The 13,346-nt window shown below is 37.8% G+C and overlaps 1 protein-coding gene across 6 annotated transcripts in view; it reads right to left on the bottom strand.

The window, feature by feature from the left end:
* The window catches only part of CAMK2D (calcium/calmodulin dependent protein kinase II delta), a 296,028-nt gene that overhangs the window by 137,159 nt on the left and 145,523 nt on the right, over window positions 1–13,346 (bottom strand). For all 6 annotated transcript variants that reach the window (XM_087437704.1, XM_004426556.3, XM_014784565.2 and 3 more), the window contains exon 4: window positions 10,114–10,168. In XM_087437704.1, coding sequence (XP_087293830.1) covers window positions 10,114–10,168 — 55 coding nt within the window. The remainder of the gene's footprint in view (window positions 1–10,113; window positions 10,169–13,346) is intronic.

The raw sequence follows: 13,346 nt of genomic DNA, 5'->3' as shown, positions 1-13,346 counted from the left end.
CAATAAAAAAATGAACAATCCAATTCAAAAATGGGCAAAAGACCTGAAGAGATATCTCAGCAAAAAAGATACTCAGATGGCAAATAAGCATATGAATTCAAAGATGCTCCACATCATATGTCACTAGGCAATTGCAAATTAAAACAACAATGATATATCACTACACATCTATTAGGGTGGCCACAGTCCAAAATACTGACAACACTAAATGCTGACAAGGATGTGAAGCAACAGCAACTCCCATTCACTGCTGGTGGAAGTGCAAAATGATACAACCCCTTTGGAAGACAGTTTGGCAGTTGCTTACAAAACTAAACATACTGTTACTCATGAAATCCAGCAATTGTGCTTGTTGGTATTTACTCAAATGAGTTGAAAACTTACGTCCACACAAAAACCTGTACATGGGTGTTTATAACAGCTTTATTCATAATTGCCAAAATTTGGAAGCAACCAAGATGTCCTTCAGTAGGTGAGTGGATAAATAAACTGTGGTTTATTCAGAAAATGGAATATTATTCAATACTAAAAAGAAATGAACTATCAAGCCATGAAAAGAATGGAGGAAACTTAAATGCATATTGCTAAGTGAAAGAAGCCAGTCTGAAAAGACTACATACTGTATGATTCCAAATATATGACATTCTGGAAAAGACAAAACTATGCAGACAGTAAAAAGACTAGTGGTTTCTAGGGGTTAGGGAGGAGGGTGAGATGAACAGTTGGAGCACAGAGGATTTTTAAGGCAGTGAAACTATTCTGTAAGATGCTACAATGGTGAATACATGTCATTATACATTTGTCAAAACCCATTTAATGTCCAATCCCAAGAGCAAACCCTAATGTTAACTGTGGACTTCAGATGATAATGATGTGTTACTATAGATTCATTGATTGTAACAAATACACCACTGTGGTAATGGGAAGTTGATAGTGGTGAGATTGCGCATGCTTGGAGATGGGCTACATGGGAATTCTCTGTACTGCTCACTCAATTTTGCTTTGAACCTAAAACTGCTCTAAAAAATAAAGTTTATTAAAAGTGGAAAAATTAAAATATCGTTTCAAAAGTTTCAAAAAGTCCTAAATTCCATAACATTTTCTCCTACTTCATAAAGATAAATATGGGAGTTGCTATAATATCAAGAAATCCAGATTTATATTAGAGAATGAAAATTATTATGATGAAATACATATATCAACAAGAAATCATTATTCACAAAGAATAACAATTACTAAAGTGAACGAATGAGACAGAAACTGACCCTCTGGAATTTAAGACAAGTATCCCTGATGATAATTGTAAAGAAGCCATCAGACAGGATTCATCTTGAAGAGCCTCCTTCCTCCTGCAGGTTGTCAACTAAAGAGTACTCATGAGACCAGGGACTCCTTATTCCACACAAACTCAAAGTGGCTATTAACATAGAAGAACCACAAGGGGTGGGCGGGAGGGTCAAGTCTGCTGCCCGGGAGCAGCACCATGACACGCAAGACAAGTTGAGTGTTCATTTTGCCTTCCATTCAGAGAAGAATCAAAATGATGAGTATCTCTACCCCTTTCCATTAAAAGTACAGGATGTCATGGTCACTTAAAATGTTTTTCCTTAAAAAATATAATAGAATCATTATCATTTTATTAATTTTCCAGTTAATAGGACACTGAAATTGTTTAGTATAGCCTTGTAACAGCTGTGACCTTCCACAATCCTAGATTTATAGATTTCCAGTGTAATGGACATTTAATTTCATTTTCAAAACAGCCACGATGTTTTGATTCAAACACAACTCTGTTTTTTAAAAACAAACAAGAAATGCAGTATCTTTACCTCAGGGTTTGTTATTTAAAATACTCTCCATTTTATATGGACTGACTGTTTCTTGCATAAACATTGCCAACTAAAAACAAAATCCATAGACTCAACTTTGTTCTAAAAAGTATTTTCAGAGGGATTATACCTTTTTACTTCTTTTTTTTTTTATTCCTACCAACATCTCACCTCAGGGACTTTATCTTCCACCCGGATGTTAGTGCAGCCACCTTCTGACCGGGTTCACCACCTCCCACCTGAGCTGTTTGCCTCAATCCACACACACAGCAACACATCATGGCACAAGTCACACTCTACTGTAATTACTGACTTAATTTTCTGCCTCTTGACAGGAGTTTGACCTAGAGACTTGTTCTCAATAGCCTTCAACACTGTGCTTTCACATTCTGATCTGAGTGTGAAAACTATTTCCCACTACTGTTTGCTATACCCACTGTTACAGCGATATAAATCAAATGAAATACTCCACTAGGTAGGTTTTAAGAGGGATAAAATTTGCTGCGAATAATAGGCAAAAGGTATTCAGCAAAATCAGACTAGCCCTCCACCCCTGAAAAGACTTAATAAACACTGGAATATCTATGGAATACCTACACCTTGTGAGTTATAGGAGAGTATTACCAGCATAATAAAAGAATTCTGCTAAATAACCATCAAGATGACCAGGGGACTAGGGCACACATCAGATGACTTCACAGACACCGTGAAACTTGTTATACCATCTCCGTGTGTGTTTGTACACATTGCTGACCTGTTAGCTATGCAACCAAATATTCTAGTGGATGAAAGAATGCCTTACCATAACAAGTATGAGATTGCTTTCAGTTCTTCTGAAGGCAAAAAATTGTCATTCACCTTCCCTTCAACCAGCTTATTTACCTGGTACAGAGTAAGCGCACACTAAGTGTATATATGTTGAATGAAGGCATGTTCCCAAGGACATAATTACGTCTGCCCCAACTTCAGTTCTTCCCACTGTGTTTCCTGACATTCCTGGCTGAATGAATGCTGGCTCTCTCTCCCAAACTCCTGTGCAACCCTACAGCTTCTAGCACATTTGGTCTATACCACAGATGTTTTAAAGCCATCTAATCCCCTTTCTAAATTATCAAATCTTTGAAAAAGAGATGGTGTCTGACATATCCTTTAGTCCTGATATTACCAATAAAACTATCAGCTCCCCAATCCAAGTCCTAAATTGAAAAGTATTTTTAATATTAAGACATAATTTCAAATTTACAAAAATAAAAAACATACACGCTTTCCTAATAATAACTATAAAACATACAACTTGACCAAGCTTTCTGGTTGGTACAAACATGATAAAATGGGGTAGGGGGAAGCAGCACATCAGAGTATTCCTTTTTGAATTCATCAAAATGGGACATTTATTTTAAAATGTTCAGAAACACTGTTTTTTTCCCCTAAAGCACATTAGGCCCAGTGTCTTGTATTTAGTAGGCACTCATTATGTATTTGATGAATAGAATTTCTTATCTGGGGACAAAAACACAAATACTTTAAAACAGAGGGAAAAAAAGAAGTAATTCACATACCAAGATGTATTTTTGCTAGGGAAAAAAGAAGTTCTTTTTAAAGATATAATAACAGCATTTTTCTCTAATAGTTTAGAATTGTAAGAAATTTCCTATTATTTAAAAATGACATCAGGAGTCCATTAATTCAACTAGAAATCTCAAATTGATGAGAATGGCATCCTCACAGAACAGGAAAGGACTTGAGAGACATCTAACAAATTTTTCATTTGGTCCCACAGCCTCATCCTATATGAGAAAAATGAGGTTTAGAGAAAAGATAATGTTCAATGTTTAGCCCTGGGTACCTTGAGACCGAAACTTAAGTCTTTTCATTCTGAGTCAGCACTCTTTCCAATAAACCTTAATCTAATCTATCTACTTTAGTTCCCTATTGAGATTACAAAATTCAACCCAAGTGTTATTCTCTTATCCATTTACTTAGAGAGAGCTGTGATATTTCTCTACTTCATTGTATGTATTCACCCAACATAATACAGATCTTCTCTGACATACAGTTCTTGAAATCTATATGTCACATTCAAACGACTGCCCTTGTCAAGACCTTATTTCCCATCAGTCCTAGAAACAGACTGGATCTGCCTTGTCTGCCTAAGGCCAGTGGCTCTGCCTTCAGGCCTCTCCCTTGGGAACTACAATTCTACCTCCCTTACTTCACTGTCCTGCCTTCCCTTAGATGTCAGATAAACCCACACCTCTTGCCTCCCAGAGCTGCTGAGGTGTGCCTGAAAACCCTGCTAGGCACAAACTCTGAGGAAGGATGATGCTAAAAAGTAGGCAGTTCATTATTTGCAGTGAAGATGTCTTTGCTTTCTTGCAGGCCTTTCCCACTGATTCCTGAGTCTGTCTGCGAAAGTGACTACCAATGCTTTGTAGCTGGAAATGGTGGATAGATACACTAGAATAAAAAATGTAAATTTAAAATAGCAAGAAGAGAGTATTTTTCAGAGAATTCATAGCCTCTTCTATTTTTCATTTTTAGAAAGGGGAAAGTATTCCATTAGAAGAAGACTCAATGCACCTATAAAAATAGAACCTCCCATTAGATTCTGAATAGCTGACATTCCACAGGAAGCATGTGCAAGTACCACACTGCCAAAACCATCATCAGAAGGACAAACACAGGGACATTCCTTCTTTAGGAATTCAAGGAGTCATCTTATCTTGGAACCGATTGGCCAAGTGACTTCCAACTTTCCCACATGAGTATTTCATTGATATCTTTAAGATCATACTTTCTTTTTTTTTTTTTTTTTCTTGTGAGGAAGATCAGCCCTGAGCTAACATCCATGCCAATCCTCCTCTTTTTGCTGAGGAAGACTGGCCTTGAGCTAACATCTATTGCCAATTCTCCTCCTTTTTTTTTTTTGTTCCCTTTTTCTCCCCAAAGCCCCAGTAGATAGTTGTATGTTATAGTTGCACATCCTGCTAGTTGCTGTATGTGGGACGCCACCTCAGCATGGCAAGACAAGCAGTGCTTCGGTGTGCGCCTGGGATCCGAACCCAGGCCTCCAGTAGCGGAGCGCGCACTTAACTGCTAAGCCACGGGGCCGGTCCCCAAGATCATACTTTCTTAAACTATGTTTAAAATGTGCATTTTTCTAAAGCTACTTACTTTTCCTCTTTATGGAATACCACCACCACAATTAGATAATTTAGAGGAATTATGTATGTATATCCGTTATAATCTCTTTCTAGTCATTGAAAATCTACGCTTTTAATCATTGTTTTCCAATTGTCTCAAGCTGGGTGCTTTAATGGATTGTGTTTAACTAGTTTATTAATCTATTTACTGGCAAACCATTTTTTTTTTTTTTTTAAAGATTTTGTTTATTTTATTTTTTCCCCCCAAAGCCCCAGTGGATAGTTGTGTGTCGTAGCTGCACATCCTTCTAGTTGCTGTATGTGGGACTCGGCCTCAGGATGAACAGAGAAGTGGTGCCTCGATGCGCACCCGGGATCCGAACCCGGGCCACCAGCATCGCAGCGCGCGCACTTAACCACCAAGCCACAGGGCCGGCCCCTGGCAAACCATTTTGATGAGAACTGCTGATAACCCTCCTCTTAAACTTTAAACATTGAGAATAATTGCAAAGAGTCTGAGCTCTCCAATCTAGAAGCAGAGGTTCAACTGCCTGACGCAGCATATTTCATGTTACTATGGTTCAAATGCACACCTGCACCTTCAGAAGTCTCTACACTTGGTTTCAGAGACATTAATAACACAAACAAATATCATTGCTACAGATACGATCCACTGTAATTGAAAATCTTCTTTTGTTTTCATATGAACTGCTTTCTTTATATGTTCTGCACCAATTATTAAGTGCTAAATATAAAAACTGGTGCATGAAAAAATAAACTTTATTTTAAACCATGTGATTCTTATCACTCCCTCCATTTAGTAAGGAATATAGAAACCTATAAAATTTAAAATGTGGCTATAAATAACTTGATGACTGTGGAAAAATGGCATGGCAGGGGAAGAAGGGTGCCTCCTTTTACATTTGGCAGGACACTGAAGTGTTTCTTGTAGCTGAAGGGGATCAGAACAAGTCACCCCAAAATATGCCATTTGGGTATAAGGATTATTTTGAGCTAAAGGCAACTGAGAATCAACAAATACAGAGAGAGTTCTCTACCCTCCCCTTATCTGCCCAAAAGCAGGATATAAATTTCCCTTTGAGGAAGGTGTCTGCTCCATGTACCAGGGAGAGAAGAGTGATTCTTATCATCTAAGAAAAGGAGTTGACACCCTGAGGCTAACTGCTTCTTTTAGTTTCACTTCTTTTCTATGAACTTGTGTGCACACAAATATTAATAAAAATTGTGTGCTGGGGCTGGCCCGGTGGCGTAGTGGTTATGTTCACGTGCTCCGCTTCGGTGGCCCAGGGTGCGAGGGTTCAGATCACAAGTGCGGACTGACATACCGTTTATCAAGCCATGCTGTGGTGGTGTCCCATATAAAGTAGAGGAAGATGAGCACGGATGTTAGCCCAGGGTCAATCTTACTTGGCAAAAAGAGGAAGACTGGCAACAGATGCTAGCTCAAGGCTAATCTTCCTCACACATAAAAAAAGAAAAAATTGTGTGCCTTTTCTCCTGTTAATCAGTCTTTTGTTAGTTTAATTCACATGTCTTCATGCACTGAACTTAAAGGGTAGAGGAAAAGTTTTTGTTCTCTGATAGAGCTGCGATCAAACCCAACTCTGAATGATCGTACTTAGGCAATGAGCATTAGCAGATGTGTTTTTCATTCCAGCATTCATCACAGCATGAAGGACATATCCCAGTTTATAATACCATACCCTTGATTTACATACAAAGGAGATCTGACAAAACAAATCTATCAAGAAATATCAACAGGTCTAAAAATTAGAGTAGATGCATTTCTGTCACTAAATACCGTAAAAAAAAAAAAAAAAAAAAAATCCCAGCGCTCCCAGACCTGCCCAGCAGTACGGAGACATACCCTTGGGGTGTCAATGGAGGCTGAGCAGGAAACCTGGGCTCCCAGCCCCACCTGTCAGTAATAAGATGGCACCTCCTTAGCCCTGCCAGTGTGGTATCAGAGGAGGTCTGCTAAAAAGAAGATTTAAATTAAATCCAGAGTCTCGTAAAATAATACCCAAAACATCCAGAATATAATACAAAATCACTCAACAATCAAGAACCAGGAAAATCTCAATATGAATGAGAAGAAACAGTGAACAGACACCAACAACAAGACGACAATGCTGATGGAATTATTTGACAAGGATTTTTAATCAGCCATAATAAAAATGCTTCAGAAAGCAATTATGAATACACTTGACATAAATGAAAAAAAATAGAAAGTCTCAACAAAGAAATAGAGGATATATAGAAGAACCAAAAGTCAACAGTAGAACTGAAAAAAATACAATAACTAAAATAAAAAACTCAATGGATGAGCTCAACAGCAGAATGGGAAAAAAACAAGGAAAAGATAAGTGAAATTGAAGAGAGAAAAATATAAATTACCCAATCTGAACAACGGAAATAAAATAAAATGAAAAAAAATGAACAGAGCCTCAGGGACTTGTGGGACTATAATAAAAGATCTAACATTCATGTCATCAGAGTTGCAGAAGGAGAGGAGAAACAAAGTGAGGCTGAAAAAGCATTTAACAACATCTAAAAACTTCCCAAGTTTGGCAGAAGATATAAACTACATATTCAAGAGGTTAAATGAATACCAAATATGATAAACTCTAAGAAATTCAAGCCAAGACATACCACAGTCAAACTTCTAAGAACAATAGACAAAGGAAAAATTTTTAAAGCAGCCAGAGAGAAATAATACCTCACCCTTAGGGCAAAGCAATTAGAATGACATAAGATTTCTCACCAAAAACCAAAGAATTCAGAAGGAATTGGCACAACATTAAAATAATTGTCAACCTATAATTCTATATATAGCAAAAATATCCTTCAGGAATGAAGGGAAAATCAAGACATTCTCAGAAAAAGGAAAACTAAGAATTTGTTGCTAGCATATCTACTCTAAAAGAGTAGCTAAAGGAAGTTCTTAAAGAAGAAAGGAAATCATAAGAGAAGGAATCTTGGAACATCAAGAAGGAAGAAAGAACAATGGAAAAAGTAAACATGTGAGTTCTGAAAAAGACTGAAGAAGAATGACTAGTGCAACGTGGAGTAGTGCCAAACTACAGCCACATGAACAAGCCATGGGTGGACTGTGCCTATGCAGAGAGCCTGTGCAGTAGGACTGTGCATCATCTCTCTTCTCCAGCACACATATGGATCACCAATATGGAAGACATGTTTGGCTGCCCACCCAACAGGAAAGATTCCCTTTTTATTTAGATATCAAAGCCATGATTTAGGTTTTTTTTTTTTTTTTTTTTTGTGAAGAAGATCAGCCCTGAGCTAACATCCGTGCTAACCCTCCTCTTTTTGCTGAGGAAGACCGGCTCTGAGCTAACATCTATTGCCAATCCTCTTCCTCTTTTTTTTCCCCAAAGCCCCAGCAGATAGTTGTATGTCATAGTTGCACATCCTTCCAGTTGCTGTAGGTGGGACATGGCCCCAGCATGGCCGGAGAAGCAGTGTGTCAGTGCGCGCCCGGGATCTGAACCCGGGCCGCCAGCAGTGGAGCGCGCACACTTAACCGCTAAGCCACGGGGCCGGCTCCATGATTTAGTTTTTAATTGAGCATTCACATGATTCAGGGAAGGCCAGTTCCCTCTGAGACATATGGATTGAATTTATGATTGCTCAAAGCCAATTGCTGTAATTCCATTCCCTTTACCAATACTTGGTTCAGATATGGGCCTGAAAAGCAATTCTAAATAAGAATTCATTAACATATTTTCTGAGGAACTGCTGAGAAAGTTTTTCCCTATAGGTAAAAATATATGCAATAGAATTAATATTCCCTTTTTTTCTGACTTTGGAAGTCAATGTGATACCTGAAAATGAGGCAGCCAACTTGAGACCATAAGGGAACCTAAGCAAGAGGGCAAGCCTACATACTCCAGAGAACAGACAGAAAGATGGAATGAACTTGGTTTCTTAATGACATCATTAAAGGGCCGAATTAACCAAATCTAGCACTAACCTACCTATAGACTCATATTACATGAAACAGTATTTTTTTCTTATCTATTCTCCAAACATCACATTAAAATGCTAGAGAGTAAGTAGTCCATTATATGAATTTACTGTAATTAAACAACTGTTTCTCTATTACTGGATCCTTAAGTTAGTTTTCTTTCTTTTCTTTATTTCCCATTATAAAGACAATGCAATGAACATCTTTCGGCATAAAGCTTTATCTAAATTTAGAGTATACATTCCATGGACTTTGTTCCTAAAAGGGAAATTACTATGTCAAATGATATGGACATTTCTGGTACATAGTATCAAATTGATTTCCAGAAAGTGTTATTAATAAAATCCCTACCAGCCACGTATGTGGCCTGTCTCATTATATCTCACTCAGCCAGAGCAGATGCTGTGGATTGCTCCTGAAGAATCATTATTTCCCTTTGTTCTTGTTGATAGAACCTCAGTTTATGAATCCTGATTGGTCTAAGTCGGTCTTGACAACCTCAATCCCCTTGCCAGTGGTTGGGTAGGGGTGGGCATGTGACCCAGTCCTGGCCAATGAGATGAAATGGGAGGTTTACAGGGTAAATTTTTCATTCTAAAAAGGAACAAGAGACAATGTCTTCCACTGGGCATTGCCATGTCTGCAGGTAATAACTTGAATCATACCAGTCTGAGAACAAAGCCAATATAAGCTGGGGCTAAAGACAGGAGTTTGATGATATTGTCGAATCCCTGAATTAACCAGCCTCAAAGATCCTTCCTTGAGTCTTCTTTTTACGTAAGATAACAAATTATGCATAATCTTAAAAAAATTCAATGGAAAATTATGCTTATGTCAGCCACTTTTGTACCCCAAGGTAAAAGTGAAAGTACTTATGAATATCATAATGAACAATCCAAAAGGAAACAGATTCCTAACTGTTTCACTTATAGATTAACTTAATTTTAAATAAACACTGCTGAGCAGTTGCCTCTTTTCAAAAGAATTAGAGTTGAATGATATTGGAAGAACATTTAAAAAATATTATAGGGTCATTAATTTGGACCGTAAATTGGTGAACAATCATGTTTAATTCAAAATGGATTTCAAATAGAAAGCAAAAATAAATGACCACAAAGTGTATTGTACTTACAAATCAAACACCAAGTAATGGAAGCCCTCTTCTGATATGCTGTCATGAAGCCGCACTAAAAAAAGGAAAAAGAAGAAAAGCTTGTGTTATTCATATGCCAATGATCAACATTAAGCCAGACTTCTAAAGGACATCTGTCTACTAACTAAAAATGTTAGCATCACTCTTTATTTTAGCCTCTGATATGTCAGTATCCCAGAACCCAGCAGGGCTTGGGTTCAGACAGACCTAAGGTTTAGGTCCTGGTTCTGACAATTATTAATGGTGTGATCTCAAGCAAATTAATTAACTTGTAGTGATAAGAGTACCTATACTTAATAAAATAGTTTAAAAAGTTAAATGAGACAATAAAAGTAAAATAAATTCACATATTGCCAGGTAAAAACTAGATAAATGTTAACAATTGTTATAACGTATCTCCATACATCCCAAGTTACCAGGTTCTAGCAATTCTCCACTGAAAGTCCCTCCTTGCCACCCCCTTTGCTCTCAGCCTAGGACAGGTCTTCACCAGCACATGCCTTGATCAGACAACAGGCAGCAAGAGGGATCCTTTTCAGAGTCTCGTAAATGGTCTCCCTGCCTCTGCTCTCTCTTTTTTCCGGGAAATTTCTACATAGCACTCCCTGGCCAACCTGTCAAAACAGTTTTTATTATGCGACTTCTAAACTCAAGTCACCAAAATCCATTTACCAAGTCATCAGCCAAAAATGTACAGCTAGAACTTTCAGTAAAATAACCTACTAGTTCCTCAAATTAATACGACTTTAAATTTTCCAGTGAGCTAGGCTTTCACTAATAACTAGTTGAAACCAATGTTTCTCTCTTCGGAATTAAAACACTCACCACCTCCTCTAAACTAAACCACACATGTAAAACTTACCACTGCTTTTTCTGCTATCTATTTTTGCCTAAGTCCTCTGCCTTCCCCAACTTGCCCTCTTAGATGGTAAACTCTTCCTGTTTACCCAGATCACGTGGGGTGGCACTGGGAGCAACAGAGGGCAGGAAAATCAACAACTTGTAGGACTCAATTGCTTTTGAAAAGTCACCACCAAAGGATAATGATTTCTACTACAACCTGTTCGTAGTATGTCCCCATGCAGTGATGACCACCACAAAGAAAATGTGGATTCAAAAGAACATCTGATTGTCACACAAACTACAGTCATCTACAGAAGGAGTCTGTAGTACCCATGAAATTCCCAAGCTCATAGATTTAACATAATTCTTTCTTACAATCCAATTCCATCCCCTTTAGATACCCTTATTAAAATGCCCACTATTAAAATCTTTTCCAAATCCCTCTCCAGAAATCTCTCCAAGGTAAAGAAGGAGAGACTTTTGCTTCACCCATAAATATAGATTATCATTTGTAAAATATAGATTTTCTATTATCATTAACATGAGGGGGGGCCCATAATGTAGGCAACTGGGAATGTGGCCAATGCAGTTCAGTCTCGGACCCCTTATTTGTCTGCTGAGTGCATGAAACGTGGACACACTGCAGTCTCCCTCTCCTCATCTTGTTTCTCATTCGCAGATGCAGCATATTTTGTTTTTATTAACTAACTCTAATAACCGTCCTTTCTTCAGTATATAGAATTTCTTTCTCATCAATACTACTGAACAGGAACCGTATTTCATAAGTCTTTGCTTCGCTCACAGAGACTTGGCACACAGTAGATGGTTTTTGGTTTGTGAGCATTTATTATACCATGTGTTAGGCATGCTTTCAAGTTTTTGCACAGAAATTTTCACCAAAGCTCAGTATACCTATATGTGTCTAAAATAAAACAATTGATGTACAAACAATTCCCCTGTAACTTTAATTGCACAAAGGCTATTCTTCAATCTGCCAATATCAGAGATGCCTGCTACCTTTGTTTAAACTTACACTGCCAAAGAAAATCAAAAGTTTGGCTCGATGATGCATCTTCTGTTCGTAGTCATCCAGCACAGCAAAGAAAGCCAGGTCACGGCTGATAACTCTGTGCTTTTCTTGAATGACACAGTTTCACGGATATCTCATTGAGCAGCTGTGACCCAATCTGTGTTTAAATGAGTTCAAATAATAGTATGTCTACTTACAGAACTCAGTTATTCTGTGAAAATAAGATGGATTTCCATGTTATCAAAGTTAAACTGAAAATAAAAATCACAATGTGAGCAGGAGGGAACGACCACGTCTCAGGTAAAAGCTTCAGGTGGACATGGGATCTCAAGTGCTCAGATCAGAGTTGCAGAGCCACACAGAAGGGGAATTTCAGGCACGCCTGGAGAAGCGGTACTAATTTCTACTTGTATCTGGAATAAGACTTTCTTAGCATGATTACCACTACTCTATTAATACTTGGAAATAATCATCATTTGGAAATGGATTACTTTTTGAACAAGTCAAGAGCAGGCCAGGTGCAAGCCTGATGATCAAACACAGGATATTATTGGTTTTGCTCAAAACCAGCTTCACAAAAGCATTTAGCCAGGAAGCACATGATAACGGTCAAATAGAGACCATTTGGTCAAGTTCACTCCTTGTGCATCACATAATTCCAAAATAATCTCTAATATTTCCAACCAGCCATTTGACCTGATGAGATTAATTCTGAATGAATGATGTTACTGATAAAGCAGAAAAAAACAGCATCGTCTTTTTTTGGAATAAATATGCACACAGTCCCTTCCTTCTTTTATTCTTTCTTTCTTTATGACCCTCTCTACTCCCTTCCACTTCTATTTTTAAAATAAAGAACTGGAAAAACAGAACCTAAACAAAATTTTACGATTTTCACTTATTAACCAAACTATGTAATATAGTCTCTACATGTTTACAATTACTTTGAGGATGAGTTTGCTTCCTTTTAAAACTTTTAACTCTCTAACTACTATTCTCAGAGTCTGGAAGACAGTGTCTCACACAATCACAGATATCATCTATTTCTCTTCAAGCCTTTTCTGCAGGCGAAAGTATCCATCTTCCATCCTTTTTTGCCTTTTTAATGGTTTGTCAAGGTTTGAAAATTGTGTTTACTTTTACAAAAACTTATATTAATTATTCTCTATAAATAACTGTTAACTCATTTTTACACCAAAGGAATTACAGGCTGTTCTGCTCACCACAGCTGTTAGCCCAAGATGGACCGCACGGCCAGCCCGGAAAGGCGCATCGGCACACATGCACCGCGTTCTCACTAGGACTGCTCTGTCAGTGCCATAGCTGCACATATGGGTGC

The sequence above is a fragment of the Ceratotherium simum genome, chromosome 12 (genome assembly GCF_057802395.1).
Source record: "Ceratotherium simum simum isolate JZ-2026a chromosome 12, ASM5780239v1, whole genome shotgun sequence".
Lineage (NCBI taxonomy): Eukaryota > Metazoa > Chordata > Mammalia > Perissodactyla > Rhinocerotidae > Ceratotherium > Ceratotherium simum.
This window is presented reverse-complemented; position numbering and strand designations above follow the sequence as displayed.